The sequence below is a fragment of the Mugil cephalus genome, chromosome 9 (assembly GCF_022458985.1).
Source record: "Mugil cephalus isolate CIBA_MC_2020 chromosome 9, CIBA_Mcephalus_1.1, whole genome shotgun sequence".
Taxonomy (NCBI): Eukaryota; Metazoa; Chordata; class Actinopteri; order Mugiliformes; family Mugilidae; genus Mugil; species Mugil cephalus.
In genome coordinates, this window is record NC_061778.1 from 2988862 (window position 1) to 3003510 (window position 14649).

Consider the following 14649-nt stretch of genomic DNA (forward strand, 5'->3'; position numbering starts at 1 on the left):
GAACTTATTTCTCTGCAGCCTTCACAAAAACCTTTACAAATGTTTCAGTGTCTTCTCAAAATTTATTTCAGCTCAAGTTTGCAAATATAAAACACAAACATTCATCTTTATCAGAATAAACAGCATCAGAATAACTTCTACTTCACCCCTCTGACCCCGTCCTTTATATGTAACATTCTCACATGTGCTTCATTAAGCTGGTAACAGACTGTAGCTTCTACAGAGACTAACATGGTGCGACTTCAGCCCTTAAAAACAAACAGTGACATCTTCTACCACAGCAAATGTACAGTAAGTCCACGATGGACAAACGGAATAAAACGGAATGAAATGAGTCCTAAGAGGAGTTTTGTTGGATAAAACGAGGATCCGGTGTTAATTCTTAAAAATAGTAATTTTTAAGAATCCAATATTTCCAAGCAGTGCTCTCATTTGCATCTGTTTTTTTAAATTATTATTTTCAACATTCACAAGTATTAAAATATGTCTATTATTATTTAATACCCAAAGTTAAAATGGATGTTGAGTTTGAGGCTGTTTAGCAACTAGAAGCAATTTGCACAACGGAACCTAAGTGTCCTTAAAAGTTAGTTACAACTGTTTAGAATATGTTTTTTTGTGGATTTTAGGCATTTCAGTGAATAAGCACAGATGTAAATGAAATCTGAATGTGGGCTACATCAGTTGTCACTTGTTAGTGCTACGTTAAGCTACTCCCAAAATAAAGGGGTGTAGAAAGTCTCCAGAACAAACTAGCAGCTTGTCCAATGCTTTTGTGTTAGCAGAGACATCAGTTTTATTTCTTGTCATTTATTTATAAAAGCCAGATCAAATTTATCTCTTTGCATAACGTCATATTAGCTCTGATGTTTGTAGTTTATTCTGCACCGTCTTCCACGCTTGCTGCGTTTCCGTTACCCCCAGAAATGAGCAAAACCTAAATATCGCAATAAAAAAAACTGGTATTGGAGACACCTACATTTCGAAAACCCTCTCAAATATCACTAAAACATTTTACGCTCTCACGAGGTGGTTTTTCAGACGTATCGATATAAAAGTTTTTCGCAAAACTGCAATGAAAACACTACTTCCGTGTTTTCCTGTCACCGGATATGACGCAGGTCGTCATGTGACCAGTCCATTTAAAGACCACTTCCTCAAAGCGAAGTCTCGCGTGACGAGACCATAAGAGTCTACACGAGTTACAGCTCATTCACAAAACACCTTTCAATGGAAACACGTACACAGCAACTGTACGTGTAAATTTAAGATTTATTTAAATCTTAATATCGCTTTTATTTAGCGGAAAACTGTAACGGAAACGCAGCTAATGACTTTGATACTTTCTACTAGAAAATAAAAGTAGAAGAAAGGCGAGTAGTCATCAGACCAAGCTGGCTACATTTACATGGACACTGGTTTTCTACTAATAATCAGAGCAAAAACTCTTCAATTAACCATATCAGCCAAAACAGAATTTTATTTCAGATTGAAATAAGTGATGTAAACATTTTAAATGATCTGTTCAATGAGAAAATATGAGCTCCCATGAACCGTAATTAAACTGATGAGATCATTTTATTCAGCGTCCAAGTAAACGCAGCCACTAACACTCAGGCACACAACACGACTACAAGTATCCAGAAAGCTTGAACGTAGTTTCTGATGAGATGGTCGACAACTCAAGGATGAATGGGTGAATACTAAAATGTGTTAGTGAGATGGATGATTTACCACCGTAAAGGAAAGTTGATTGACATTAAGAAACTACAAACGCATATAATGTGCAAAATTATCCAGTTTATAACAGGTTGGATATGTGCCTTTTGTAGAGCTGGTGTCCATTTAACCATTTTAAATGGTTCAAATCATCATGATGAATTTCTTAGCTTTAGTTTTTTTTTAGTTGCTCCTTATTTTAATCATGTGGAATGTCAAAACTGTACCGTGGTCCAACACAGCGGAAGTAAACAAATCTTTGTCTTCATGTTGTTTTTTTACAACATAATTAGAACGACCGTCACATTTTAAAAAAAAGGCAAAACGCATCTATCACATTTATAAATAACCTCATCAACGGTATAAACTCAGCTTAAACTTTCCCTTGAAAACCAGATGTAAAGATAATAAGCTCACGAACGCCTCATGTTTTGATCATTGTGCAAACGACTTTACATCCCTGTGCTTCAAAAACGAGTTTATACGGTTCAAAAAATGGAAAGTCATTTCATTTTAGAAAATTAAAAACATTAACGTTAATTGAAATTAATTAACTGAAATTAAGCGCAGATTACTTTCTTTGACCTGCAAATGAGACTGTCTGGTTTAAATGGAATAGTTTAAATCCGTCTACGTTGTAATTTGAAAGCACAATTTTTAATCTAATAACAGGAATGAGGGAAAATTAAATTTCAGGTGATGAGGATGGAAATGTTTTAGTGCAACGTAGACACATCAAGGTAGATTCAGTATGGGACCCGCACCCCTTTGAGACATTTATCATCATTATTGTATCAAATATATTTCTTTCTCATGAATATAGAAAACATGTTTAAAGTAATAAGTCTTAATTTGTGACACTTCTGAGAGGATTCAAAGCGGCGAATCCTCTCTGACATCTGATACGATCCACGCGAAGCAGCGTGTTTAGTCTGTGTGTGTGTGTCCATTTGTCTTTGAGGTGTTGTATTTAGAGGGTGTGTGTTTGTGTGTTTGTGCGTTAGCTCGTCCCACCCAGTGAGCCTCGCCTCGTCAGACTCTGTGTGCTGGAGCTCAGGCCTCGGGCGTCCGCCAACCGGCTCGACTGAGGAAAAAAAAAAAACAAACACACACAGGTTTGATGTTGGTGTGTTCAGTGAACTTGATGTACAGCTATGAGATCTCGTCTCCTGCTCACCTGGGCCCCGTCCTGACTCTCTCTGGCTCCGACGTTCAGCACATTCAGAGAGTTTGCCCTTTTCATCCTGAAAACGAGACGTCAGAAAGAACTCGTAAAGGCCCGAGAGACGAGGTAATTTGAAACCATGATGGTTAAATTAAAGCTCCTTAAATGAGGAGGGTCTGGTTTCACTTACCCAGCATTCCTCGGGGTCGTTTCCTCCATCCCGACTCCTTTCAGCTTGCGGACTAGTTTCTCGCTGCTCCTGCGTATCGACTCTCTGAGTTTGGTGAAGGAGCCGCTGCGTTTCAGGTTCCCGAGTCCGTCCTGTCTGCAGCCGCCGCCATCGTCCCCCGTCCCGGACCAGGTGGGACGGCCGTCACCTGGAGGACAGACGGACAGAATGACACAAGATTTATAATAATAATACATATTATTAGGAAGCACCTTTAAGGTCACCCAAAGACAGAAGAACAGATGAATAGAACAATGGATAAAGGGGCAAAAGTCGGTATTTAGAATAACGTCACACCTGAGTGGTTCCAGTTACAGAAGCTGGAAAACAACATGGCCGCCTACATGAAAGCTCTTCTCATGTCTCAGTATAACTTGTTGTGTTTAATATTTACATTTTTTGAGTGCAAAGATATTAACTAATATTATTACTACAAGGTTAAACTAAATTTAAGTTACACTTGTTGTAAACGGAACAGAAAACCTGAATAAACTCTTAAGATTTTTACTAGAATTATTTACAGTGATGAAATCTACACGAGGCAGAAATATATAAAAATACTCAAACATTTTAATTGTTTAATTTAAATGTAGAAAAAATACACTATTAATCACAGTTTGCCACGATGGTGTTTCATACTGTTTTGGTTTCACCAGGCTATTGTTTTTAGCCATTGTTAGCATCGCTGGGCTTGTAGTTCCCATATAACACATAAAAAAAAAACTTAAATTAGACTGTAACAGCATTTCAACACATGTATGTGGAAAAATCCTGTCTGTACGACTGATTTAATGCAACAAAAACTACTTAGAAGTGCTAATAAACGGAATATTACAAGAGCTTTTAATCACTGTTTACACACGGGGCGGCCATCTTGGAAACTCAACTCAGGGGTAGTGATGATTCTACGACTTTATGAAGAGAAAATCTGACTTCGCGTTAAAAACTGCTGCTCGTAATCTGGAAATTCCGACTTCTGATTTAAAAATGAAACGCACCATTAATTACCACCTTTAGGTTGATGAGTTTGAAGAATATTAAACAATAAAAAAACTTTTTATCTGCCACTACTTAAAGATTTGTAACTTTAAGAGTTATAGTCTTACGTTAAGCCAAAAATAAGTTTATTTATTTATAGCTTAACATAGAACTATATAAGTTTTGGATCCTTCAGGTTAAAGCTATGAGGGTGAAAGTTGAGTCAGCAACAGTTTTTCAGTCTTATCTTATCTGAATTTGTTTCCTAAAGAACTGGTTGGAGGAGTTTCCAGTTGTGTGCAGATTTGTTGGAACACGCCCCATAATGAAATCCAAATGGCGTGTTACTAGACTCTGATTCTGACTTGATGACAAGTCTAAGGTATTTATTATAAAACCTCCACACTGTTATTATTACTATTATTAAGGCTTGTCCAAAATGTTAAGCTGAATACAAACCAGGAACTGTATCTGTAATATTAACAATATTTGAGTTTTTTTACAGACACTTTACAGACATAACGGACTGTTTCTTATTTCCTCATGCAACATATGTGTATATATATATGTACACACATAATACCTCCCTACCTTCCACAGATCCAAACTCTTTTTCATGTGCTCTGGTCAGGATCTCTTTGTAAAGGGCTTCAGCTTGTCTGTATTTCCCCTGCTTAAGGTAACACGACGCCTGTGGACAAGAAGAAGTTTTATCATCTCTGCAGATTTAAAAAAAAAAAAAAAAACTCTGATGATGTGAGGCTTCAAACTGATTTAAATACGATGAACGTTTCCTCTCACCAGGTTGTTCTTGGTCTTGGCCACGTTGGCGTCGTCTGGTCCCAATTTGCTCTGGTAGATGTGCAGAGCGCGTTCATAATACTCCTCCACCTCCTGGTACTTCCCCTGGTTCTGACACAGCAGAGCCAGGTTGTTCAGCTGCTTGGCCACGTCTGGATGATCTGTACCCAGAACCTGAGGGGGGAGTTCATAGGATGCTGTTACCTCGGGAACGAGGACGGAGGCTGATGTTGGACAAGCCACAGAAAGTCTGGATGGTCCCTCAGCTTTGTCCATGCATTACAATTAGATGGTTTATGGTAATTTAGCATTAAGAAATAAATCTAAGACTAAAGATTAAAACTGATTCATTTGTCAAACACATGTCGTAATGTTTTCTCACCTTTTCTCTGATCTCCAGAGCTCTTTTACAAAGCGGCTCTGCTTCCTTGTATTTTCCTCGTTTCCCATAAAGCACCGCCAGGTTGTTGAGCGTCGCCGCCACCTGCACACACACAAACACAAATGATTACAAACCAAACTTTATCTCAATAACAGGACGTGTCGTGAAACATGAGCAGCTCTGACCTCAACAACTTTTAAATCCCTTTAAAAACTCATCTTTTTAAGTTCATTTTAGCCGATTTAAAGTTTTATTCAATGTCTTCTTCTGCTTTTATCTTGTGTCTAAAGAGTCTTTGAGTTCTTGAAAAGCACAGCATAAATCATTAACTATAATTACTAGTTTAATTAATTGATTAAAACAATTAAATATAAACACAAATGTTCCCAAATCTGAATGAAAGGGAGAAGAAAGAAGAATAATCTGATAAAATCTGCCTCTTTACCCCGAGAATCAGTTTAAAAAGAACTTAAATTAGAAAACAACACAATAAGGAGCAAAATAATGATAATAATAAAATAAAATGAAATAAAATAGGTATCAGCCAACACTGACTGTCACGTTTTCATTTTAGTTCCCGAGATACAAATCCATCATACAAACAAAACAAATGAAATGTTTGTAGACCTTTCATGACTACACAATGTGTAGGACAATTAAACTGACATGTTTCCTTATATTTCCTTAACGTACTGGCTTTAATGTTCTTTTAAATGTAAATTCTGATTTGGATTCTTTGGTTCTTTGTTCATATTGTTCCATAAACTGATTCCTTTCACAGAAACACAACCGTTCAACAAATGTTACAACAATTAAACAATTAAAAATTAAAATATCAGCTACGATTCATCTTAATTCACACACTGGTAAAAAGTGTTGAATGAAACTGAATGAAAGTCTTATTACACGTTCTGTGGATGTGTGTGTGGATTTATCGGAGGAGGGTAACTTACGGCCGGATGGTCCATTCCTAGAGTTTTCTCTCTGATCGCCAGCGCATCGTTCAGCAGGTTGGCTGCTTCTTTGTATTTGTTCTGGTCTCTGCAGGCGAAAATATTCTCACTTTAACTGAAGAATTTAAATGTTAAACCAGCTTTTAATTGATGCAGCATATTAATTTTAAGCCTTCGTTGCCATGGTGACTCGTATCACCTGTACACCAGCGCCAGTATATTCAGCATGGTGGCTACGTCTGGGTGGGTGTGGCCTGAGGACTTCTCCAGGTCTTCCAACGCCTGGTGAGAAACAACCGTCAGACAGAGTGGATCACATGTTTATTCTGATGTTATTCAGCTGTTAAAAGATTTGGATTCAGGTGCATTTTGTTCCCAGCTCACACCTGTTTGCACAGAGGCACAGCGACCTCGTACCGGCCCTGGGACGCGTACTGGATGACCAGGTTGTGGAGCGTCCGGAGGCGGGCGGGAATCTCGTAGCCGCCCTGCTGAGCTGCTGCCGCCGCGCTGCTGTGGTGAGGCTGGGACACTGAGCAATGAGAAACAAACAGAAAGCTGTTAAATCAGCTGTTCTTCTACCTAAACTACGAAAGAGTTAACAAATCAGCAACAAATATATAAACAAGACAAACGTTTTTTAAGGTTTTGATTCACCAGGAAACTGCTCCAGTTGATTACACACATAAATACAAGGTTTTTTTGTATTGCAAGTTTTCTGTGAATTTTTATTTAAATATGCAAACAGGGAGTTATCTACTTAAATATGCACTAATTTGCATACATTTTCGGAACAGAAACCTGAATAATAGATACAGTGATGCTCAAAATTCTTTTTTTCATTTTGTTAACATTGTGGATATCGCTTTTTATCACTCTATATATGACAAAATACTGTCAACAATACAAAAAAATGTTTGTTTTTTTTGTGAAATGTCCTATAAATCAGGCTCTCAATGATATATGAAAATCCCCTCTGTAAATACCTGCAGAATGTAGTTAGGAATAAATCTGGAAGGTTTGGTTTGTGTAAGTGATACTGAAGTGGAGATTTATTGCTCAGATTAGCAGAAAAACTCATTTTCAGATAAAAGTTTCAGTAAGTTCATTAAAGTGAGAAACATGAATGATGATCCGTTGCTGATCGTCTCCACCTTCGTCTCCTTTTACCAAAGATAATTTACGGACGAATGAACTTATAGGAGTCTGACTTCCCCTCTCATCTCCTTCATCTGTCTTTTCTTTCACTTTTCTTGCTAATTTGAGCTGTAAGTTTCTTCTTAGAGAAGTTTTCATGGCATTTTTAAATGTCCTTCGCACATAAACAACAAACCAGCAGAATATCTCTGGTCACGTGACGCTTCCTACACCTAAATGTGCATTTTGACCTCTTTTTCTTTTAATTAGTTTGATAGAAGAGAATATAATAAAATAAAGATTAACTGCATCCGTCACTGTGCTCGCCTCAAACACATTTCCTCTCTCTGTTACGAGTGTGTGTGATGCAGATGCTCAAAATGCAACATCAGAGTTTGAAATCTGTTTGTTATGCGTCAAAATCATAAGCAGCAGCAGCAGCAGCACAGACACACAGAGGTTATTTATACAGCATGTAGCCTTCACACAGATCAGCATTTACCCACATTCAGTGTTATATTCTCTGAGACCCATTTCACTGTGTCTTACTCTGTGACTGTTCCTCGTCCTCGGCAGGAAACAGGTCGTCCAGAGACTCTTTGTTGGAGGACGTGTCTTTGTCGTCCTGGAGGAAAAGAGAAACACTGAAGTCAACTCAGAATACTAGTGAAGCTGAAGCTGTGGATAAATAATCAGTGCAATTACAATATTTTCCTGTACAATATTAACAATTAATCAAAGTTTTGCTGCAATTAAACTTGTTACTGGATGGTTAAGTCTCAGGCTTCTCATCAGCTTCATTCCTGCTGTTTTTAACCAGCAAGAACCAAAGTTAACTGTGAATAAAGTGCAGATAAAAAGCCTCATGAGTCCCAGAGGAGATGATTAGAGACCAAAGAAGAGGTAACAGGAAAGTGGCTCCACGTCAACACATGTCAGTTCTGCTGTGTCAGAGCTGCACATCTGACGTCCTTCTGCACAAAATATAATTAAACAGCTTCACTAGATCTCTTTAAACATCAGCTTTGGTCTCTACAAACCTTCTCCTGAGGTTAAAGTCTGACCACATTTCAGAAAACAGGTTTCTTTCTTTAGAGCGGGCTGTGGAGACGCCACGAGCTGCAGCTTTTGTAAAAACATGTCATATGAACAATTGGGTAGATACGACGTCTATGAGGCAAAGTGGGGCAAATACTTAAATTACCTAAAGGGCTCCTGAGAAGGGTTTTTACTGGACAGATGCAAGTCTTTAGTTAGTGAGGAAACTGACATGTATGTGATACTTCTTTATATTTTTTTTAGTTCATTTTATTATTTGTTAACATAATGTCTCTTTTTGAACACAACAGTCTGATAAAAGTGTTTTTTCTCTGATGCTTTGTTTCTCCAGAATCCTGCTGCCTGCTTCAGAACAGCAAACGTACATGTTGATTTGTTTCTGGTCGTATTTTGCTCACCAGAGGCGGCGCATCCTGATCGTATTTGCGTAAGGACGACATGAACTGGAGGTGTCTGTTCTGCTCCTCCAGCGTCACCACCTCCTGCTCCTTGTTCTGCAGCTTCTGCTGAGCTCCGGCCAGTTCGTCTCTCAGCCACTGGTTCTCCTGGCAGAGACGACGCACCTGAGGAGGAGGAGAGGAGGTTAAAAACAAGGAGGAAAAGATGGTGGGAGAAGGAAAGAAGAAAAGGAACAGGACAAGAGGAGGAACGAGCATTAAGAGGAGGAAAAAGATAAGGAAGCAGCGATGGGATATTTCGAGGAGAAGATGAGGAAGAATTTGAACTCTGGCTCTGACCACCAGAAAAATAAAGTATACATGAACACAGCGTCGTCTTTGCGAGTTTCTGTGAAACTCACTTGAGCTCGCAGCTTTTGTTTCTCAGCCTCCAGTGAACCGAGGTGAGCCGACAACGCCATCATCACCTGGAGGAAAGGAAACATCTAAGTCAGGACTTCAACGGAAAATGAAATCAATTCATAAATCGACTTTTAGACACAAATACATTAGACATTTCTCTTTATCTGGGATTAGCAAGACCTAAAATCTATAAAAACTAAGCATCTTCAGTCGAGTACTTGCTAATTAGCAAAGTTATAGCTATTGATAAAATTAAACTAGAAATGTTAATAATCATAAATAAACAAGTTTCAACTGTAAGATTTGATGAGGTTTTATACTTTGTCCACTTTTGTTGCGTGATCATCTGCAGAATGAATGTTTTAAACCAATATTTCCACCTAAAGTGAATCATGTGTAATTTTTTATTTTGTTCTCCTTTAGTTAAATCCGTGTCGTACCTGCGCCTCGCTCAGCCCCAGCTCTATGCTCTCCAGCGATTGCTGGATGATGCCGCTCTTCTCCTGCTCCACGCTGCCGTTCTCGGAGGCGGCCCGGCTCTCCACCGCCTCCTGCAGGCTCTCCAGCAGGCTGCGGTTCTCTCCCCTCAGCGCCTCCAGCCCGGCGATCACCTGCTGCGTGCTGCACAGAATCTCCTCCGCCGACAACATGGCTCCTGCTCCGAGGTTCCTGCTCTCACAGCAACGGACCTGGGAACGATGGAATCATGTGAAACGTTAGAATATGGAGAGTAAAAGAGGAGAAAAAACATGTTTAATAAACACAAACTCAGGAGAGTTTTCAGTTTCCTCTTTCCACAACGTGCAGAAGTTTCCTCTCCAAGCTATTAGCTGAGATAAATATTTATCTACTTCTACCTGAATCCAAAGCTGTCTTGTTTTAACACCCCAAACTGACACCGAGTGGCTTCAAAGAGGCACTAAACCACCATAAGGATACAAAGACAACCTGAAGGAGATGCAAAGTGGCCGTGAAGGAAGACAAGCGTGACACAAAGCTGCAGCAGAGATTAAGTAACACGTCAAAGCAAAACAGAATGAGCACAAAGAGACAGAAATGACCTAAAAGTGACACGGAACAACTACAAAGAGACACAAAAGAAAACCCACAAAGGGACACACAATGTGCACAGTGCACAATGCTAAACCAATGCAAAGAGCCATAAAGCAGGTAAACTTACTTCAAACAGCCACAAAGTGACATAAAATTACTACTAAAAGACATTATGCGAAAAATTACCAAAATACAACCACGCAGTGATGCCAAACTGCTGCAACCTCCAAACACACACGATAATTTAAAGAAAAAGGCACAAAGCAACCAGAACAGGATGCAAAATGTGCACAAAGATTCCCTGCAATGTTAAATGACTCAAAAACAACCACAAAAGGAACAATAATTACTTCAAAGCAACACAGACTGACAAAAGAAACACACTGGCGGATGCAAAATGATCACAACGAGACATTTAAGACAGAAACAGTTGCAAAATAACCAGGAAGAGTCGCAACACAACTACAAACAACATGGCCGTGTGATGGGGGGTCTTTCACACGTCTGTGCAAATTTAATCCGTCCATGTGTCCAAACTGTAGCACAGGGTGTGTGTGTGTGTGTGTGTGTGTGTGTGTGTGTGTGTGTGTGTGTGTGTGTGTGTGTCCATCTGTCAGTGCAGCCACAGGAAACGGTCATATAACCCGGGATAAGTAAAAAATAAAGCTGGACTTTTGCGCCATTTAGTGTTTTTATAAAAGCATCTGATCATAATAACAGATAATAAACATATACGCACACACGCGCACACACACGGTATCTATGCGCTTTGTTTACTGTGGGCGGCGCAACAGGCCTCAGCGTCAGTCTGTCAGGAATAATACATACACATATATGCACATGTTAATTTAAAGTAAACACAAACCTGTCGCCTCATATAATTACAACTGCGTCACATTAGGAGACGCTTCTATTTATTTCTGGAATTAATTAAATGTGTGTGCAAGTGGAAACATCACCGGCTACAAGACTGTCGCTACGAGACAAATAAATAAATAATCCTGCTCCAACGCGAAGACAGAAACATGCAGGTGAACACAAGAACCTGCATTTCGGATCGACACAAAGTTATTTATAGCCCACCTGCTAAGTCCGGGCTCCCGGTGCGTGGTTCCGTCCTTTGTATCCACTCTGAGCTCGGGTTGTTATTTGTGTTTGTGAAGTGGACGCTGTCAGTCGCAGCCGGACATCTTCGCTCTCAGTAACTGTGACTTTATTTGGTGCCGGACAGGTGGGACGGTGAAAAACTGGAGGCTGGATATCATCCACCTGCCTCCTCCTCAGCTGTCATCGCAACAGCGCAGCGGCAAGTTCGCGTCAGCGTGGCCGCCACTTCCGCTTCTCAGCTTCAAAGTAAAAGTCTTCTAAATACAAACATACCAGCGCTTCATTAAATAAAAGAAATAATTTAAGAAGTGATTGATTTCCGAACACACTATGTATTTTTTTATTTGAGAAAGCATTATATACGAGTTTCATGTAAAAAAAATTGTTCATAACGCTAATTCTGTACATATTTTGATTACACATTACACATGCACGCTTATTTTTAAAAACAAATTATTTATTTATTTGATTGTTTTTAATATTTTTTTTCCTTAAGCAGCTAAATCATGATTTGACTTATGCTGCAGGCATTCTTCCTTTTTCTTTATTTTCCTAAATATCTTTGTCTTGAACTCTTAGCCAAATCTCTGAGGTTTAATAACTTTCTATCTATCAGCAAACACAGAAAAGATGCTCGGATTTATATTACTCTGTCTTTTATTCAAGCACAGATGAGGGTTTGTATAGACCTAGTTTACACCGAAGTTTTTTTTTTACTTATTAATATTAACATGAAAAATGGATAGATTATTATTTTTTTTAATCATTCACACTAATCTAAAGGAATCTGTCCATCATATTCACTATAATGCAAAGGAAACATTGCAATAAGCCGGTACAGCACGATTAAGCATCAAAAATAACACATAATATTCGCAAATATAAAATATTAGTATTGTACAATAACCCCACAGCAATCCTCTCCAAATAGTTTTGAAACACTTTTATTCTGAAGGCAAATTCTCATAACTTCCTGTATTTGTCTCTTCATGTTTACTTCACTTGACGCGTCCGAGAAGCTTACCTGATCCCATATTTCCCATCATACACCGCGGCACCGGGGCTGGCCGGGATGGTTTGTCCGGGACAAGGCCACCTATCAGCCGAGAGAAGAACTGAGCGAGGAGGGCGGGTTATTATTATCAAGGATCGATCTATTCATCTGACATTTTTTTATTGAAATAATCCATTGTAATTATAATATTTTAATTTTGTATTGTTTTTCTAAGGAATATAATAATTACTGATGCAAATAAACAATAACACTGTTAATTAAAACTGAATAAAAGATATTGTGAGTATTTATTTTTATCCTGTGTCTCCGTGCAAACACAAACCTCAAGCTTCCTCCTGTGTTGTGTTGTTTCATGTTTTCTCACATGTTGCACCGTTGCTACCTCGTCACAGAGGCAGCGAGTCTCATTAATGTCCCATCATCTCAGCCAGGGAGGGAACAAGCTTTTAGGACACAAACAATCACCTTGAGCAACATTCAGACTTTTCTGCAGCAGCGTTTATTGTGAGTCAGCGGGGCGGAGGCTCAGCGGCTTAACATGAAACGGCCGCAAACAAGTTTTGCTTGTTGGTGTGTTTGCATGTGTGTGTGTGTTTAGAGAGAGGGGTGATGACTGACTGGAAGACAATCATCTAAAAAGGCTCCAGCCTGATCTACACATGAGAATAAAGACTAAAAGCAAAGTTTTACAGGTGAAGTAGAGCTGATGCAGGAGGATAATCTCTCTTTAAACGCACAAAAAAACAAAGAGACTGGGGAGTCACGAGTGTCATCACCATCTCAGTCACAGTTCAGGACAGGAAGGATCCCCAACAAAACCTGACGCAGTTCGTTTCTGGAGTAACCTTCATCATCACTACAGGACATTTACACAACCAAGGTTATCAGGAGAAGCCACGACATCAGCAAGGACAGCAACACACCGACAACAACACAACCTCTTTATCATCCGGCTGTTGAGGATATAAGAGTGTGAAACCAAGGACAATGAGACTCAGGGACAGTTTCTACCCACACTGCCTCACCGATATGATTTATGCTTTTATTTGCTTTATTCTAGTACACCTTGTTTTGTGTTGTTTGTTTTTTAATCAGCTCAACTGATAAACAAATACTAGACACTTTATTAACACTCCCTCTTATAAATCAGCTTAATTGTGGCTTCTTTGTTGTGAATGCTTCAATTGTTTGTTGTGTTTTTCCTCAATTATTTCATTCTTATTATAATGGGAACTGAATAAAAACAAGTCTGAGCTCTAGACAGAACATTTAACACTACATTAACACGGCATTTAATATTAAACATCCAAACACGTGAAACAATCTGAATCAAATGCTTCACTCGTGCCCCTGAAATGTGAGTAGAAACGTGCTGATGACGGACGCCTGACTCAGATATTAATTAACACTGACGGTGGATGTAATTTAAAGTGTAAACTTACATTTGTCTGAGCCGACAGGAGGACGTGGGGCAGCTGAAAACACAACACAAAAACACAACACAAAAACACAGATCAGCCCTGATTATGTTCAGCTGGAGCACTGAAGTGTGGCTGAAAGGAGAAAAGGATTGTGGGTAAATTTTGAGATTTGTTGTACAACATCAGAAAAATGTAATGTAACATACTTTAATATTTAAAACAAGAGTTTTTATTCACTTGTTGAAAAAAACAACTTTTTAAATATTCTCTGTCTATTTTAATATTGATTCCTCTTATATTTTTGTGTGTTCTGACTTGCAGTACATCCTTTTTACATGAATTGCACCAAAAAAAAAGATAAATTCCTTGCACATGTGACAGTTTCACATTTCTTATAAAATGTGCAGTAAAAGAAAAGACGGTTGAACCCGTCCCTGCTGAAGGACCAGCACATATTTTGCATGAACCTCTGTGGGTCAAAGTCCATTGCTCCACCTTCGACCTCGCTGCAGAAAATAGAAACAGCTTTATTTGGTCATCTGTGGCAGTCACATGAATATTTATCATCCAGGTCACGGTGCATCCAAAAAAAAACAAAACAAACAAAAAAATAGTTGTGTAGGAGTTGGGGTTTATATGGAACATCTCACCTATATATTAATTTTAATACCTGTAGCATGCAGACACTGTGTTTATTTCATGTTGCCTGCATTGTTTTCTCTATATTTAATGAGGAAAGAGGGGACAAACAGTGTTAATGTGAAAGGATAAATCCCTCTAAGTCAGTCAGGCCGTTTAAATCTTCTCCTAAACCCCACTGACCTTTATAA

The 14649-nt window shown here is 38.9% G+C and overlaps 1 protein-coding gene across 1 annotated transcript; it reads right to left on the minus strand.

Moving 5' to 3' along the window:
• Positions 1–42: 42 nt before the first annotated feature.
• Positions 43–12961, minus strand: klc3 (kinesin light chain 3). Its single transcript, XM_047593550.1, has 16 exons — positions 12721–12961; positions 12408–12498; positions 11360–11640; positions 9664–9912; positions 9223–9288; positions 8822–8986; positions 7914–7989; positions 6614–6759; positions 6427–6509; positions 6228–6315; positions 5275–5376; positions 4893–5066; positions 4683–4782; positions 3075–3261; positions 2897–2963; positions 43–2803 (listed from the first exon to the last, which is right to left on the minus strand). Exons 4-16 carry the CDS (start codon positions 9871–9873, stop codon positions 2720–2722), a joined length of 1548 nt encoding a protein of 515 aa, XP_047449506.1. The 5' UTR covers positions 9874–9912; positions 11360–11640; positions 12408–12498; positions 12721–12961; the 3' UTR covers positions 43–2719.
• Positions 12962–14649: the final 1688 nt, after the last annotated feature.